This window comes from Gadus morhua, chromosome 8 (assembly GCF_902167405.1).
Source record: "Gadus morhua chromosome 8, gadMor3.0, whole genome shotgun sequence".
Lineage (NCBI taxonomy): Eukaryota > Metazoa > Chordata > Actinopteri > Gadiformes > Gadidae > Gadus > Gadus morhua.
Window position 1 is genome coordinate 19,710,204 of NC_044055.1, and position 15,111 is coordinate 19,725,314.

The window sequence follows — 15,111 nt, forward strand, 5'->3', positions numbered from 1 at the left end:
GACATAGTAACTCTAGCCTACTCTCAAGTAAAATAAAAATAAAACTAATTGCAAACCTAACTAATCTAACCTAACCTACGCAAATAATGCTGTTGCGGCTCTCAGCATGTGCCAGAGCGTTCACAGTTACTATGGAAACCACCTAGCGTCGCAGCCCGTTGCAGCGCGTTGCAGCCAGTGTGAACTGCCCAGTTTTAGAACGTCGCAGCCCGTCTCGTTGCAAGGCGTTGCAAGGCGTTGCAAGGAGTTGCGAGTTGCAAGGCGTTGCAAGGTGAATCTGTGGTCTGAACTGGGCTTTTAAAGGGTTCATTTAAGGCACAACGGTGGCTATAAATTCCATGGCAGTGCGTCAACTGTCTGCTCACAAACTGCGCATCACGGCGACTATCAAGATGTATGGATAAATATGTAGAAATTAAGTAGTTTCTGTCTCTAATTATGTTCCAATGCAGACAACAGGATATTTTTTTGCCGAGCTTCGGAGTATGAACTGAGTAATTGCCTGTGGTTTTAGTTTTTTTCCTAAAAACGGTCGGACGCTTTGGAACTATTTTCGCAGGCATGACGTTTGAAGTGGATGCAGCTCAGACTGTGCAGCCGACTGTGGTGTTTCGGTCTCTGAACTGTGGACTGCTCAAGTAGCATGCCTCAACCTCCTTAAATTTCAAGTGAAACACTTTCCTTTACGTCTGAAATCCTTGCATACAATATATCAAAATCCTTTCATACAAATTACTATATCCCATCAGGAGCACTTCAACGTGTGTATGACTTATCCCAGTATGATGTGAGAGAGCTTTTCAATAGCACATGTAAAAGGTTTTCACAATACTTAGCATTTCAGCTCTGTATGAGCTGCCATCTCTCAGCCATCATTACAACCTGACAAACATGTAAGGTTGCAATCCCACCTAGCCTGAGGTTTTACGTATATGACCACATCCGTTTCTCTCTCTGTCTATCTCTTTCTTTTCTATCTCTGACTCTGTCGCTCTGGAGGGCTTCAATGGCTGAAGCCTTCCAGCTTCTGACCTTGCTGTTGTGTTTTGTTAGGAGCCTGTGTTAGTAACTCATCCCTTTGTGTTGTAAGTTGGGTCTTTCATATGGCAGATGTGAGGTAAATGGGGGGCGGGTTGTATGCGTGTTTGACTCTCTGTTTGACCCACTGAAGAGCGCCCGGTCCGTGAGCCTAGCTGTGGGCATCCTTGACCGAGCCATCACTGCCCTCGTGTGCTCCTCAATGACATCTTCTGACCTCTACTGCTTGGATGAAAGTGAAGATGAAATAAAGGACCACATATGTCGTTGATCGTTATTCAGGGGATGAACACACAAGACTGAAGGACAGTAGACGTGAGATCTCATACATGAGAAGAGGCTCAGCTTCGTCTCAAAGTGAGACTGACTGGTGTGGAACAAATAAAACATAGGCTGAGCTGCACTGCAAAGCAGCCTACGCATGAGTGGAAAGACGTTTCGCCTGCCTGGCTATGTGGTGAGTGACGCTTGTCTGAAAATCTGATTGTGGTCGTCTAACACAAGACTCATTTCCTCTTTTTGTTTCTGAAATCCTCTCAGGAGCTTCAGGCACACGCGACGTGTGAATTGTTACCCCGGTCTGATCCGTCACCTTGGTTAGACGGATCCTGCACACCGAGGGGTTCACTGGTAAGCATTTCTTTCTTGTTACTTAGGTGGAGGTTTTAAAACCTGAACTGTTTCAGTTCACTTTTACTGAAGCGTAACCTCCGAACTCTAAGGTCAGAAGGCATTTTAGTATTTAAGTGTGGATCCATGCAGTGTGTATTTCTCTCTGTTTGTGGAAATAAAAATGCCCCCCCCCACACACACACACAAAGGAACTCACACTATTTGTTCATGCCTGTTTTGTGTATACTCTATGATTGTGTGTCAAGCTGAATCTAAAGTAAATTTTTGGTTTCGGACTTATGAATGCAATGTGAAGCCATCAGTGTTGAGCAGTCACTTATGGGGTCAGACGAAAATAACAATGAGTAGCCTAATATAAAACGGTATAACCCCAAAAGAACTTCCAGAAGCAGAACCGTGACTCGACCATGACGAGAATGTCTCAGAACCACACCAACTCCACGTGCACCGTGGAAGAACTCCAGGCGATCGCCTACACCCCGCTCTTCATCCTGGGCCTGCTGCTGAACGCCACGGCTCTGTGGCTCTTCGTCAGACGACGTCACGCGTGGACCGACACACACGTCTATATGCTCAACCTCATCGTCGCCGACCTTACGCTCATTATCTTCCTCCCCTTCAGGATCGTCGACGCTTTCCACTGTTTGAGCAAAACCTGGCTGTGCACGGTCCTCATCTCGGTCCACTACGTCAACATGTACGCCAGCATCCTGATCACCACGGCCCTCAGCGTGCACCGCTTCGTGATGGTCAGGTTCCCTCACAGATACAGAAGGGGCAACAAACATACGGCCGCTGTTGTTTGTTTGTTTATTTGGGTGTTTGTTATAGCAGTGTGTGTCGGGTTCCAATCGGATAACTACCCTAAAAATCTGTGGACGTGTTTTGAAAGGTGTAAAAACAAACCGATCCGAATGTCTTTCCTCGCAGTGCTGGTAACTTCAGGCTTTCTTGTTCCACTATTGATCGTTGTCTTTTGTTCGAGCCAGATCTTATTGATCCTGATGAGGGCCAACGATAACTCTAGGGAGAAGAAAAGTATTGTTGGCATAGTAACAGCCAACATGATTGTATTTATATTCTGTTATACCCCCATACATGCAAGCATTCTTGTGAGCTACTTAGAGGATCAACATGAGAGCTGTGTGCCTACGTCCATGATTGTACACTACATTTTGCTCATATCTGAATGGATCGCTACCACAAACTGCTGTTTGGATTCAGTAAGTTACTACTTTCTGTTTAAATCTTTGTCGTTGGGAGGAAATTAAATTGCATTGCATTCTTGAAACTAGAATGCAAGATATTTTTTTTTGCTGTATTCATTCCAAGTGTAGCTAGCTTTATGTAGATGTTCAGAACATGTTCATTATTTTTATTACGCCTTTTTGTAACTGTTGTATATGTTATGCATATAAATGTACATATTTATTAGAGCATCTCAAACGTGTTGATTATAAAAAAAATGATTATAAAATATGTTTTTTGTGGTCATGTCTCTTTGCACACACACACACACACACACACACGCACACATCTCTTCAAATATATACATATTTGAAGCGATGATATTTCATCTATTCATCCTTTAGTTGACCAAATTTGTCTCTGTGTGATGTTGAAAAGCATATAATCAAATAAAGAGCAAGTGGTATTCTTATATATTATTCCACAATTAAATTAAATAGAAAATATGCTTGAGCGTCAAGCCGTCGGTAATCTTAAATCTAAAAACACGGACATGTCTGGACCTGGAAGCTTGCAAGCGAATCCAGAAACAATCAGAAACACCGTTCAGCACACTCTGGTGGCGGGAAAAATAAAGGGCTCAAAGAACATAGACCCACGGAATCTAACAGAAACCAGTTAGGAAATGATGTGTTCATCAGCAATTCAAGTCACACATCCTTAACTTGTTTATTACCTGTCGTGGGATCTTTGTAAAATGTAAATAAGGTCCGTATGTCATCTTGGTCAACCTCTTATGAGTGGCCATTGTCTTAGTCACAGTATGTTAAGTCAGAGTAAAAATTTACCATACTCCATGATGGGTTGAAAATGTGCGCGAAACAATACAAAATAAGATAAGATTTGATTCCTGGGGGGAAAGTGTAAGTAGAATATGTTTCACAAATATGGTCAGACCAAAGTACAGAAAACTAAACTCTGGAATGACCCGGGTTTTCAGGGTAGCTTTAGTTTAAATGAGCAAAAGCCTGGAAAGGAGGGTATGAGTAATGGAGAACCAGAAAGAGAAAGCAAGTCGATTTTGCTAAATGGTAAGTGGAAGCGATGTTGAGGTATAGTGAGCGTTGCAAGTTCTGGTAGGACACTCAAATCTAGCCCTAACCCTATCAGCTGACAGCTTAGCATGTTCCAATCATACCCAAGTACACTGATTGGCTGTCAATTGAAGGCCCATCCAATTCACAGTACTGAGCTGGATTTGCCTCAACAGCAATCAGCCTCCACCTGCTTTGATTTTGTTCTGCATTGAATGTAACATACTGTACATGGGTTGAGATGTACCCCATGGGGTTGTTACTTGTTGTCAACTGTGGGGCTCTTTCTGACATCTGTCATGCTTTGAATCCTACAGCAGGGAGCACAATACAAGTGAACCATACAGCCAAACTAAAGCGTGTTACCACTTAACTCAACAAACGGTCAAATCTGACATGAGGGAATTCTGACAAAACTGAATAGAGCAGAGTTCCTCCCAGTTGAAAGATCTGTGGTGAGTCAGTTCTTTGTCTCGTAGATCATACAGTCGTAAATGTAATGTACAGGCAGTTAGAGAAGGAAGTAAAGTGTTGAAACATGTAGAATTGTTCGGTTCAAGTAAGCACTGTGCCTTGCCTTTGTATCTGACAGAAGAGAGACAAAGATGGCTTCAACCCAACAGGATCTGTGGGCCGATGGGTTGCAGGCTGCAGCTTTAGGGGAGGTTAACGATTGGGTATGAAGGGAGGATGGAAGTCAGTTCTCTCCCTGTGAGGTACAGTAGCCACTGAGGCCTGGTGCGCATGCAGGAATAAAAACAGGGTTTGATTCTATATTACAGACAGAGATGCAATGCAATACACCAATTCGACCAGAAGTGAACCTGACAAGACGCTGTGATTCGAGGATCTAATGACAGAGCTGTATTATTATAGAATAAAACAGTTCAACAAGTGAGCTCATATTGTTCTTAACCTGTCAGTATTTTGTCCACCAGTTCTGCTGACTTTTAGCAGCTTGGAGGAACCACAACCACAGCGTGGCTTACTCTAGCCTAATGTGAGGCGCTGCTGGTTGACAGGTGGTCTGAAAGGTTAAAGGTCCCATGGCATGCTACTTTATGGATGCTTTAATATAGATTTAAGCGGGCCCCTAACACAGTATTTGAAGACGTTCCCGAAATTCAGCCCTGGTGCAGAATTACAGCCACTACGAGCCAGTCGCACATTGATCTTTCCCCAAATGCGCCGTTTCGGTGTCTCTAGCTTTAATGCAAATGATGAGGAGAGAGGCGGGTCAAGGAGGAGAGTGTGGGTCTGGCCCTGAGCAGCTTGCTGCCACGGTACCATGTGTTCAGTTTACAGTGGATGTACGCAATGGCGAGGCGCACACAGCTTTTAGCTGTGTTCTATAGATATTTTAGAACACTCCGGGTTCTTATAGATATCTATATCATATAATATATATTATCACGGCCAAAAGATGTGCGCCCAGACGATAGCCCGGAGCCCTGCTGCAGAGGCACCTCCACCTCGGTGGCCCGCTGCTGCTCGCTGCCTGCTGCCCGCTGCCCGCTGCCGAGGCACCAGCGCCTTGGCAGCGGGCAGCGCAGAGCCCCGCAGCGGTGGTGCTTTGCAGTGTTGGCGGGCAGCGAGGCTCTGGCAGGAGGCAATCGCGGGCAACAAACCCTTTCTCCTCCATGTCGCGGTTCATGTACTTCAGGGAGTCAAAGCCAAAGTTCCTTTCCCACAATTCCTTCTCAACCATGGCTGAGATAACCCCCACTACAGTCTCGTTGTGGAAATACCAGAGACGTCAGAAAACCGACGTGTTAGGCCGCGTTCACATCTAGCGTTTTTTTTAAATCTGCCAGCGCTTGTTTTACATTGTATTCCTATGGAGCAGAGCGTTTCTGGAAAAAGTCACGGCCGCTTTTTTACACGCCTCTCCCTGCGTTTTTTTCTGCCATACAGAGCATCGAAAAAAGTTCAACTTTCAGGAAGAAAGCGGCCGACGTCAGGCATCTTTTGGGCAACTGACCAATCACAAGCGGACCATTGACACTTCGTCACGAAGGAAACTCTCAACTGTCAAAACAAGAAACAATGCCAGACAAATCAGTCGGGAAAGTGCCATTGGAGCGATTAATAGTTTTAATTACCGAACATGTCGAGATCTACAACATGTCTAATGGGCTCTAGCCTGGATACGTAGTAGGCGAGTAACGTCGGGTCTAGAATGGATTCGTTGCTAGGCGATAGAAAAAACGCTCTCGGCCCTTTTAGGGCAAAAAACGCTGCCAGCTTTTCTTTTTGTTGAAAAAACGGTAGGCTCAACTTTTCCCTATTACAAAAAACGCTAGATGTGAACGTGGCCTTATGCTCCATAACACCAACAGCAGAATGGTTATCCAAATGACAAAGAAGTGTACAACACTTAAGTTACAGTAGGTGCAATCACACAAACGCATGTGGTGCTCGCACGGTCGTAGCTCATTGTCTCATTGGCGGACCAAATTCTCTGGGCGGGCAAGGCAAAGAAAGGGGAGGTAGCTTGGTCCCTTATGGCGACATATGGGGCCATATTCCATATCAGCGCGCCTGAGCTTCCATTTTTTCAAAGGCGAGCAGGATGCCTAGTGCTCGTTTTACACCAAACGCAAGTTCTAGCCACTGCGGGACAATAGGCAGGCTAGGGGAAGTCATATTGATGTTAGAAAACCTCATAAAGTGAGATTTTCATGCCATGGGACCTTTAATCAGAATTGCCTGCTGTGTTTTCAAAACATGTTATTGCTGGCCAGCCCACACTAATTCAATGATTTATTAGTTTGTTTTCCAGAAGTACCAGCATGCAGTAAAGTCACAATTGCTGTGTTATTTAATTTAGTTTGATTTTATGGTGTTTGCTTGTAAGTCTCAAAACATAATTCACATTGGATGGTTTCCCCTAGTAGCGCTGGTCGTTTATAGCAGAAGGACAATCAGGTATCCTTTACACTGATGGCAGATATGTGTTTGGAGCTGTGGACAATGCCTCCTGCTGAGGGCTTTGGGTTAAGGTGTAGCTGAAGGTGGCCACTGGCCAGTTAGAAATGGTTTACAATATTCCTTTTCATAATGGGCTGCACTTGGTGGTAATTACCATATGTCAAAGGGGGAGATGTAGAGAATGGTTAATTCTGTACATTTATATTGGGATTCTTTTTCTCTTCTTATGCACACAATTATTTATATCATAATACTTTTTATGCTCTCTTATGCAAAGAAAACACCCTTATTTTCCTTCCAATGATTGTATAAATAGATTGATTTGTAGCACACACAACACATGCAGAGCTTTCACACAGACAGTATCATCTCATGCATTGTTACGACTGATCATTACCTTTAGTTTCTCGTTTTCCGGAAGTGTCCCCATGTAAGCACGAAGATGCTACATCGCAAAAAGCTCTGCATATGGGGTTTATGAAGCAAATACCCCAAACAATATGAGGTAGCGGGACACACTTTTAAAATAAAGAGATCAAAGGCCCTAGGTTTACCGCTGTAGATTGACTGTGGCATCAGCACTGCAAACGACCGTCCACTGGGACCTCTGTAATGGTACTCCTCCGGTGAGCCACGTGCTAGTAACCTCTGCCTCTAGGGGACAGAAGACGGCTGGTCTATGGTTCACATGGTGCTCAGTAGCAGGGTCCTCTCACAATCCATACTGGTAAACGACCAGTTTGTCCAACATGTGTTGCAATCCACGCATAGACATTACCTCAAGTACTTTCATAGTGAGATTTTTTAAGAACATTTTCTTATTGATGTATACAAATACCTAATGTAGAATCGAAAGGGTGGAATGTGGTAGAAAATATAGTATTTGTGAGTGGTGCTCGACTTAACTCGTAAATGACCTGTTGGGGGGAGCTTTGTAAAACACAAATTAGGTCCATAGGTCAGCATCCTACATTGCCATTGTCTAAAGGCTACAGCATTGTGTCTCAGTCAGCCTTCATTGATAGACTTTCATGCTGAATGCATCCAAACACCCCATGTTTGCAGACTGACCATATTTATTCTTTCATCCCCCTCTCAAAAGTAGTTTGAGAGAACGCTGCGGCGAGCTGCCGAAGGCCGTGTTGTGTGCTCTCTCTCGTTCAGCTGAATCAAACCGACTACAAAGTTCTTCTATAACAAGACGTTTCAAATGTTTTGCTCTCGCAATGTCATTTCCACCACAACGTCCTTTCAATAGCTTACACACAATTAGACAACATCAACACGTCGGTAATATAATGCCATTTAATAGCAGTTCCCCAGGGATAAACAGTTATTATAACAGCGGTGTCTTAGCAACTGCAAAAAAATCAGCAGGCATCAGTCAAGTGAAAAGGCTCAGGCCTGCAACCCTCTACTACTCTAACATCAGGAAAAGGACTGGGCTCGCTCAGCCAGTCAAGCTACTACTGTAGTACTCACGTCTCATGAACAACAGCATCAAAAACAAAACACACACACACACACACCCCCCACTCGGCAAATCACAGTCCCGTTCCGAATCCATGAGTAAAACTCTCACCTTCCTCGTCTTGAATATGTACAGTATTTACATAGAAGGTACAGTGCAGCTCCTCTCCCGAAACAAGGAATCGGTTTGTGCTTTTGCTTGTTTAATCCACAGTAGGGCCTAGAGTCTAAACGTGATCGTGAATAGAATCATTCAATACATTCACTCACATACAGTTGTATTCAAGATCCTCCAGAATGGCAGTTTTTGGCAATGACAGACGATCAGTGAAAAGACTGAACAAAACATGACAAGTTATGTTAAAGATATGGTAATAGAAACATATTTCACCCCAACAAACAAGCAAACCTGGCGATGCATTAGAATGCGTGTTTAGATTTGAAGGTCTGCCCATGAACCACTTTTATTGTTACACGTCTCTGGAAAACACACATCAATTCATTTATTGGATATCCGAGAATACATTACGTTATGATAATATACATGTTTAAGGAAAGAAGTGATATCCATACATACATATTTACAATACAAATCGGCTCTGTGCCATTGCATTACAAAGTAGCTTAAAAACAGATCTTCAAATTCTGTACTTAGCATTCAAGGTCAGTTACATTGAGATGGTTGAAGCGTGTACATTTTTTCGAAACCGTTAAGGCAACCAAAAAATAAATAACATTCAGAGTGAAGGAAATTGAGGCAATGTTTGTCCGCACATCTTAAGACAGACGAGTAAGGAATACTGTTAACTGAAATTACTTTAATGGCACTTAAAAAAATAAAATCGTTATTATGTTTATTTTTTTTGCTTGATTTATCAGGCAACAGTATATCCTGCAAAATACGATCTGTACCTAGGAAGAGGTGCACGTTTGTTCTGAACCTGCAGGGAGAACCATGTTCTCTCTGCAGGTTCTAAAGGGCGTCCGGTTCTCTTGTCTGAAGGCAGAAGGTGTCCTAGTCACTCTTCATCTGATTGGCCCTTGTACAAGTAAACAACAAAGGTCAGCTCAAATCCCGGTCTGAGAAACAAACAGGGTACTCAGTGTGGTTAGTTATAATAAATAATGTGTCAGTGATTCCTGTTCTGGTTTGTTTAAATCATAATAATACTTCGTCGCCCCTTGTATTTTTCGAGGAGCTGAAATACATTATTATGACTATTTCCTCCCACAGAGACGACGTGCTGTTAAAGGTGTCCCTTACGTGGCTGTGGGCACTTTGATGGGCCACCTGATATAGGATCTCCTCGGGTTGCTAGGGAAATTCCCATTAGCCCCAGTTAGCCTTGAGCTATTCCAGGCTTTTCAAATGGTCATGATTTTCAATTTTCACTTGATACAATGTTCCCGTCATGTGACCTTGGGGGGAGGGGGGCTATGAGGAGTTTGGGGTGGTGTTTCTCATCGATGGTGCTGTTTATTTTAAGTTTATGTGTGAATCGTCTGTGTGTGTGTGTGTGTGTGTGTGTGTGCATGTGTTGAAATGACATTTAAAAAATATAGTTTATTAAAACATGGTTTTACCTGCTCTATATATACTCCAACCTTCCTCCTTTCATTATTTCTTTCTTCCTCTTTCCTCCACCACAGCCAGTCAGTGCCACGGCCTCTCTATCGTCATCTTTCTATCCAATCGCAGCCTCTCTATCCTGGTCGCTCTATCCAATTGCGGCCTGAATATTTATACTGCAGTAGTCCCACTCAATGTTCTTTTGCTGATCTTAATGGTCATTAAAAGTGGTGAATAGAGGAAGAGAGAGAGAGGAAGGGGAGAGAGAGTGGCCGAGAGAGCAGAGAAAGAGGAAGAGGAAGAGAAAGAGGGAGGGAGAGAGGGAGAGAGAGAGAGAGAGAGAGGGTGAGAGAGAGAGAGAGAGAGAGAGAGAGAGAGAGAGAGAGAGAGAGAGAGAGAGAGAGAGAGAGAGAGAGAGAGAAAGAGAGAGAGAGAAACACACGGAGAGAAACAGGGAGAGAGAGGGAGAGAAGAGAGATGGAGAGAGATAGAGAGAGTGAGAGTTGACTGACGGAATACAAACAAGAGAGATGGACACACACACACACACACACACACACACACACACACACAAGAAAGCTGTGTGTCATTACAGTGAACGTAGGGCTGGCAGAAATAATGCTGACATTTAAAGTTGCCCACTCCCTCCACTAAGGTGAGTTATGACCCTGTGTCCCAGAGAGAGAGAGGAAGAGGAAGAGAAAGAGGGAGGGAGAGAGGGAGAGAGAGAGAGAGAGAGAGGGTGAGAGAGAGAGAGAGAGAGAGAGAGAGAGAGAGAGAGAGAGAGAGAGAGAGAGAGAGAGAGAGAGAGAGAGAGAGAGAAAGAGCGAGAGAAAGAGAGATCTCGGCTTTCCTCACACACTTGGAATCATTGACTTCTGTTGTACGTGATCACATGGGTATATGTGTGCCTGCGGGTGTGTTTGTTGCTATGCATTCATTTGTGTATGTTTGTGAGTGTGAGTGTGTGTGTGTGTGTGTGTGTGTGTGTGTGTGTGTGTGTGTGTGAAAGAGAGAAAGAGAGAACTGGAGATGATAGGATTAAATTGGAAATGCAATTGGTTTGCGTTTTATGTGCACGTGTGTTTATGTGTGTGTGTGTGTGTGTGTGTGTGTGAGTGTGTATTCTCCAACCGATGGACAAAGCAACTACAGCTGGAAAGGATTTTTGTCTCACACCAACACATGCTCTCTCACACTAAACCCCACTCCCAGGACAGTAGAATCCCCCCCCCCCACATTAATATAGTCTTTATATAGTAAAGTTGAAACACTGTAGTCAGTTATTTTTTTGTTTTTGCCTTAGCAGGCAGAGTCACCGTAATGTCCGAGGAGGGAATTTACACATCATACAGGATCATTTGTATTTACAGAGAAAGTCTTTCAGTCGTTCCCCTCTAGTGCTGTTGGCAGTGGCGATACGTGCACTAAATCCAGCTCTGCATTGTCTTTAAAGCCCATCTACTCTTCCATCCGCCCTCCAAACTCATCCCTTCCTCTCCTTCCCCTCTTCGCCCTCTTGTTTTCTCCCTCCGCCGGTGTGAGAGAGAGAGAGATAGTCAACTCTCTGCATTGCAGGCACAGCAACAACCTCAGCCTCTGCGACCAATCAGCACGAGGCATGAGTGTGAGTGGCACACATGGCGGCCAATCGTAACAGGGGGGTGCGGGGGGGGGGGGGGGGGGCAGGTCCTGCCACGAGGAGAGAGGATGAGGAGGAGGAAGAGGAAGAGGAGAGGGAGCAGTGGGAAGGAGAGGTGGGCGGGTGATGGGGGATATGGGCTGACACGGGGGCTCATAAAGGCTGAATGACAATGATCTAGCGACGGAGCCCAAGGAGAAAGGGGAAGTTAACAGTAAGAGTTGAGAGAGGTTCCGTGGAGCTGCACGTGGCTCCATGTAGCAGGGTACAGAGACAGGACTGCAGACTCATCCAGCCCCAAGCGCCCCACCTCTTTGTGTCTCACTGGCCCGTCTGAGTCCTCTCACTGCAGCTCTTCTTGCTCATGAGCTGGCTGAGATCCACCAACTCCCCTAGGTCCCCCCGTACCAGGTCCCCCCGTACCAGGTCCCCCCGTACCAGGTCCCCCCGTACCAGGTCCCCCCGTACCAGGTCACCCCGGACGTGGTCACCCCGGACGTGGTCACCCCGGACGTGGTCACCCCGGACGTGGTCACCCCGGACCAGCTCCCCCCGAACGTGGTCCCCCCTCATGTGGTCCCCCCTCATGTGGTCCCCCCTCATGTGGTCCCCCCTCATGTGGTCCCCCCGGACCATGGCCCCCCTCATCAGAGCCCCGCCCATCCCGGGGGTGCGCTGCTGGGGCACGTACGCCGGGTTGTGGTGGCCCCCGCCCGGGGCCGCCATGATGGCGGTCGGGGACTGGGGCCCCATGGGGTGGCTGCTCAGGATGTAGCCCTCGGGGGCCGGCCAGCGCAGGGGCAGGGGCTCCCCGTACTCCACCGGGGCGCTAGGGGCCGAAACCACCCTGCGGCGCTCCGGCGAGTCCTGGGGGGTCATCGGGTAGACGTACTCCCCCGCCGACTTCCTCAGGGGCGCCTTGGGGGTCCCGCGCGGGCCCTTCTCCTGCTTGCTGAGGCAGACGTAGTGCTGGCGGGGCGCGTCCCCCCCGCGGCCCTCCCCGCCGTGCCGCCCGCCGCCGCCGCCCTGCTGGAAGAGTCGGGTGGTGATGTAGACGGAGGGGGGCATGCGGCAGGGCGAGCCCAGGCTGACGGTACCCCCGCCCAGGTACGTCTGGCTGGTGTCCCACCCCCCCGAGTTGGAGTCGGAGAGCCGCAGCCCCCGGCGCTTCTGCTGCGGCGTGTGCTCCGGCGTGGGCAGGAAGCCCGGGTCCAGCTCCCCGGACTTCACCCAGCCGTTGGGCATGACGAACAGGGTCTCCCCGCCCTGGGTGCAGGGCCGCTCGCCGCCGCCGCCGCCGCCCTGCCGCGTCACGCTCAGCACCGAGCCGCCCACGCTGCCGCCGCCGTTGCCCAGCAGGCCGCGCTCGCGCCGCTGGATGGAGGACTGCGAGGCGTTGCCGTGGCGCCGGGCGGCGGGCTTGTGGGCCATGATCCAGCAGACGGCCAGACCGGACAGCGCGGCGCCGATGGTGAAGGCGGAGACGGCCGACGCCACCAGCAGGTTGAGCGACACCAGGCTCTCGGGCTCGATCAGCAGGCTCTGCTGCAGGAGGCCTGCGGACGGACGGACGCACAGCGCTGGTCAGACGGCACTCGGAACGGCAGACACGCACACACACACAGTGATGGTGAGACAGCACTGGTGAGACAGCACTGGTGAGACAGCACTCGGTACAGTAGACACACACACGCACACACACAGTGATGGTGAGACAGCACTGGTGGGACAGCACTCGGAACGGCAGACACACAAACAAACAGTGATGGTGAGACAGCACTGGTCAGACGGCACTCTGAACAGCAGACACACACACACACACACACACACACACACAAAAACAGTGATGGTGAGACAGCACTGGTGAGACAGCACTCGGTACAGTAGACACACACAGTGATGGTGAGACAGCACTCGGTACAGCAGACACACACACAGTGATGGTGAGACAGCAGCACGCGGTACAGCAGACACACACAGTGATGGTGAGACAGCACGCGGTACAGCAGACACACACACAGTGATGGTGAGACAGCACGCGGTACAGCAGACACACACACAGTGATGGTGAGACAGCACGCGGTACAGCAGACACACACACAGTGATGGTGAGACAGCACTCGGTATATCAGGCACACAAACAGCGCTGATGATGCAGCAGTCAGTAAAGAAGACACACAGACACCCCTGATGATACAGCATTCAGTAAAGCGGCCCATCCCATGTTTTAATTGATGTATGTCGGCTACTAGGGGCGCCTTTAGCCACAGGGTGCCGTAATCGATTATGCTATTATGTTGCCCGGTGCTATTCTTCTTCAACAAACAGTAGGGAGAGTTACGAGATTATCATCACTCAGCCAAAGACACACAGTCAGTCGGCGGGCCGGCGGCTGAGAGGTGGCTGAGGATATAACTGGGGGTCCTCCTCCTCCATTCGAGCCTTGGGGCCCTCCAGGGTTGGACCTCAGCGAAGTCTGCACTTGTCGTTAGACCGGGGGCCTGCAGCCGCAACAGCTGACAAGTCCATTCCTGCTCTGCTCTCCTCTCCGAATCCCGCGCCGGTCTCCTCAGTGTTTCCACCCTGATGACACGGCGGCAGGTCTGGGACCCTCTCTCTCGACACAACACAGCCGTTGCCATTACATCACTGTTTCCAGCCCCAGCTATAATCGCTCCCATCTGCAGACGCAGCAGCTCACATCGATCTCTGGCTCTCGCGTCGCTCTCTCTCTGGCTCTCCCCCCTTTTTGCGCGCACACACACACACACACACACACACACACACACACACACACACACACACACACACACACACACACACACACACACACACACACACACACACACACACACACTTTTCTTCCTTTAGTTGGTTCTTCACCACTCAGGTCACAGTCTGGCAGCCCTGCAGTCTAGCGTTGCAGAACTTTTGCGAGAGTTTTGCATAGGAAATGGAGTTCGGTACGAAAAGTCTTGGCTGGGAGTCAACAAGGAGATGATGAGCGTCTGGGGAGTTTGAGGGGGGCTTGGACAGGGAAAATACTCTGTTTGCTTTTAATTTATGAGAGAGAGAAAAGAAAATCTCTGGAACCAAGTGGATTTGCGACAATTGCAGAGCGGAGAACCTAAAAAAACCTGCTGCCTGTAATCCTGAAAATAAAGAATAAATACTCTTGAGGCTGGGAATGGTCACAAGGAGGAAGTTTGCATATTTCAGAGCTTCATTCTCCAAGGTTCAGCCTCAGTCACCACCGAACCATTGGGAGCTCTGCAGGATTGACACCCAGTGTTTTGAGGTGGTGGAGCCTATTGCCAGTCAGACTACAGCAGCTTGGCTTCACTCCCCTGCCAGACACACCACCACTCGGAGAACAAAGCCCTTGTGGAGGAAGTGCCCCCACCCATCTCCGAGTCTGCTATTGTCTTGATAACCATAGTAACACCTCCTTCACACACTGTCTCATTAAGCAGCCTCATGCTGGGAGGACCTTGACCCATAGGAAGAATACGAGGGGGTGGACGCACGGCCCCCCCCCGCTGCTT

At 47.9% G+C, this 15,111-nt stretch overlaps 2 protein-coding genes and 1 long non-coding RNA gene across 3 annotated transcripts in view; 1 reads left to right on the forward strand and 2 right to left on the reverse strand.

The window, feature by feature from the left end:
- Positions 1-354: 354 nt before the first annotated feature.
- Positions 355-3,154, forward strand: gpr35b (G-protein coupled receptor 35 b). Its single transcript, XM_030364664.1, has 3 exons — positions 355-1,495; positions 1,579-1,668; positions 2,049-3,154. The coding sequence occupies exons 1-3, from the start codon at positions 1,460-1,462 to the stop codon at positions 2,940-2,942; spliced, it is 1,020 nt and encodes a 339-aa protein (XP_030220524.1). The 5' UTR covers positions 355-1,459; the 3' UTR covers positions 2,943-3,154.
- A 5,021-nt stretch (positions 3,155-8,175) lies between these two features.
- On the reverse strand, positions 8,176-10,625 carry LOC115549474 (uncharacterized). The gene is made up of 2 exons (XR_003977776.1): positions 9,939-10,625; positions 8,176-9,394 (listed from the first exon to the last, which is right to left on the reverse strand). It is a non-coding gene; the product is annotated as an uncharacterized LOC115549474 (long non-coding RNA).
- Positions 10,626-10,695: 70 nt separating this feature from the next.
- sema6ba (sema domain, transmembrane domain (TM), and cytoplasmic domain, (semaphorin) 6Ba) overlaps positions 10,696-15,111 on the reverse strand; it is a 33,754-nt gene continuing 29,338 nt past the window's right edge. Inside the window, exons 17-18 of the mRNA XM_030364690.1 lie at positions 12,203-13,122; positions 10,696-11,977 (exon numbers count right to left, since the gene is read on the reverse strand). Coding sequence (XP_030220550.1) covers positions 11,888-11,977; positions 12,203-13,122 — 1,010 coding nt within the window. The 3' untranslated portion in view covers positions 10,696-11,887. The remainder of the gene's footprint in view (positions 11,978-12,202; positions 13,123-15,111) is intronic.

Bases quoted from the DNA above. Each gene is read 5' to 3' on its own strand.
- gpr35b (XM_030364664.1), top strand. From the start codon at position 1,460: ATGAGTGGAAAGACGTTTCGCCTGCCTGGCTATGTG. The intron at 1,496-1,578 runs GTGAGTGACGCT...AAATCCTCTCAG, and splicing joins TTCGCCTGCCTGGCTATGTG to GAGCTTCAGGCACACGCGAC. The intron at 1,669-2,048 runs GTAAGCATTTCT...TAACCCCAAAAG, and splicing joins GCACACCGAGGGGTTCACTG to AACTTCCAGAAGCAGAACCG.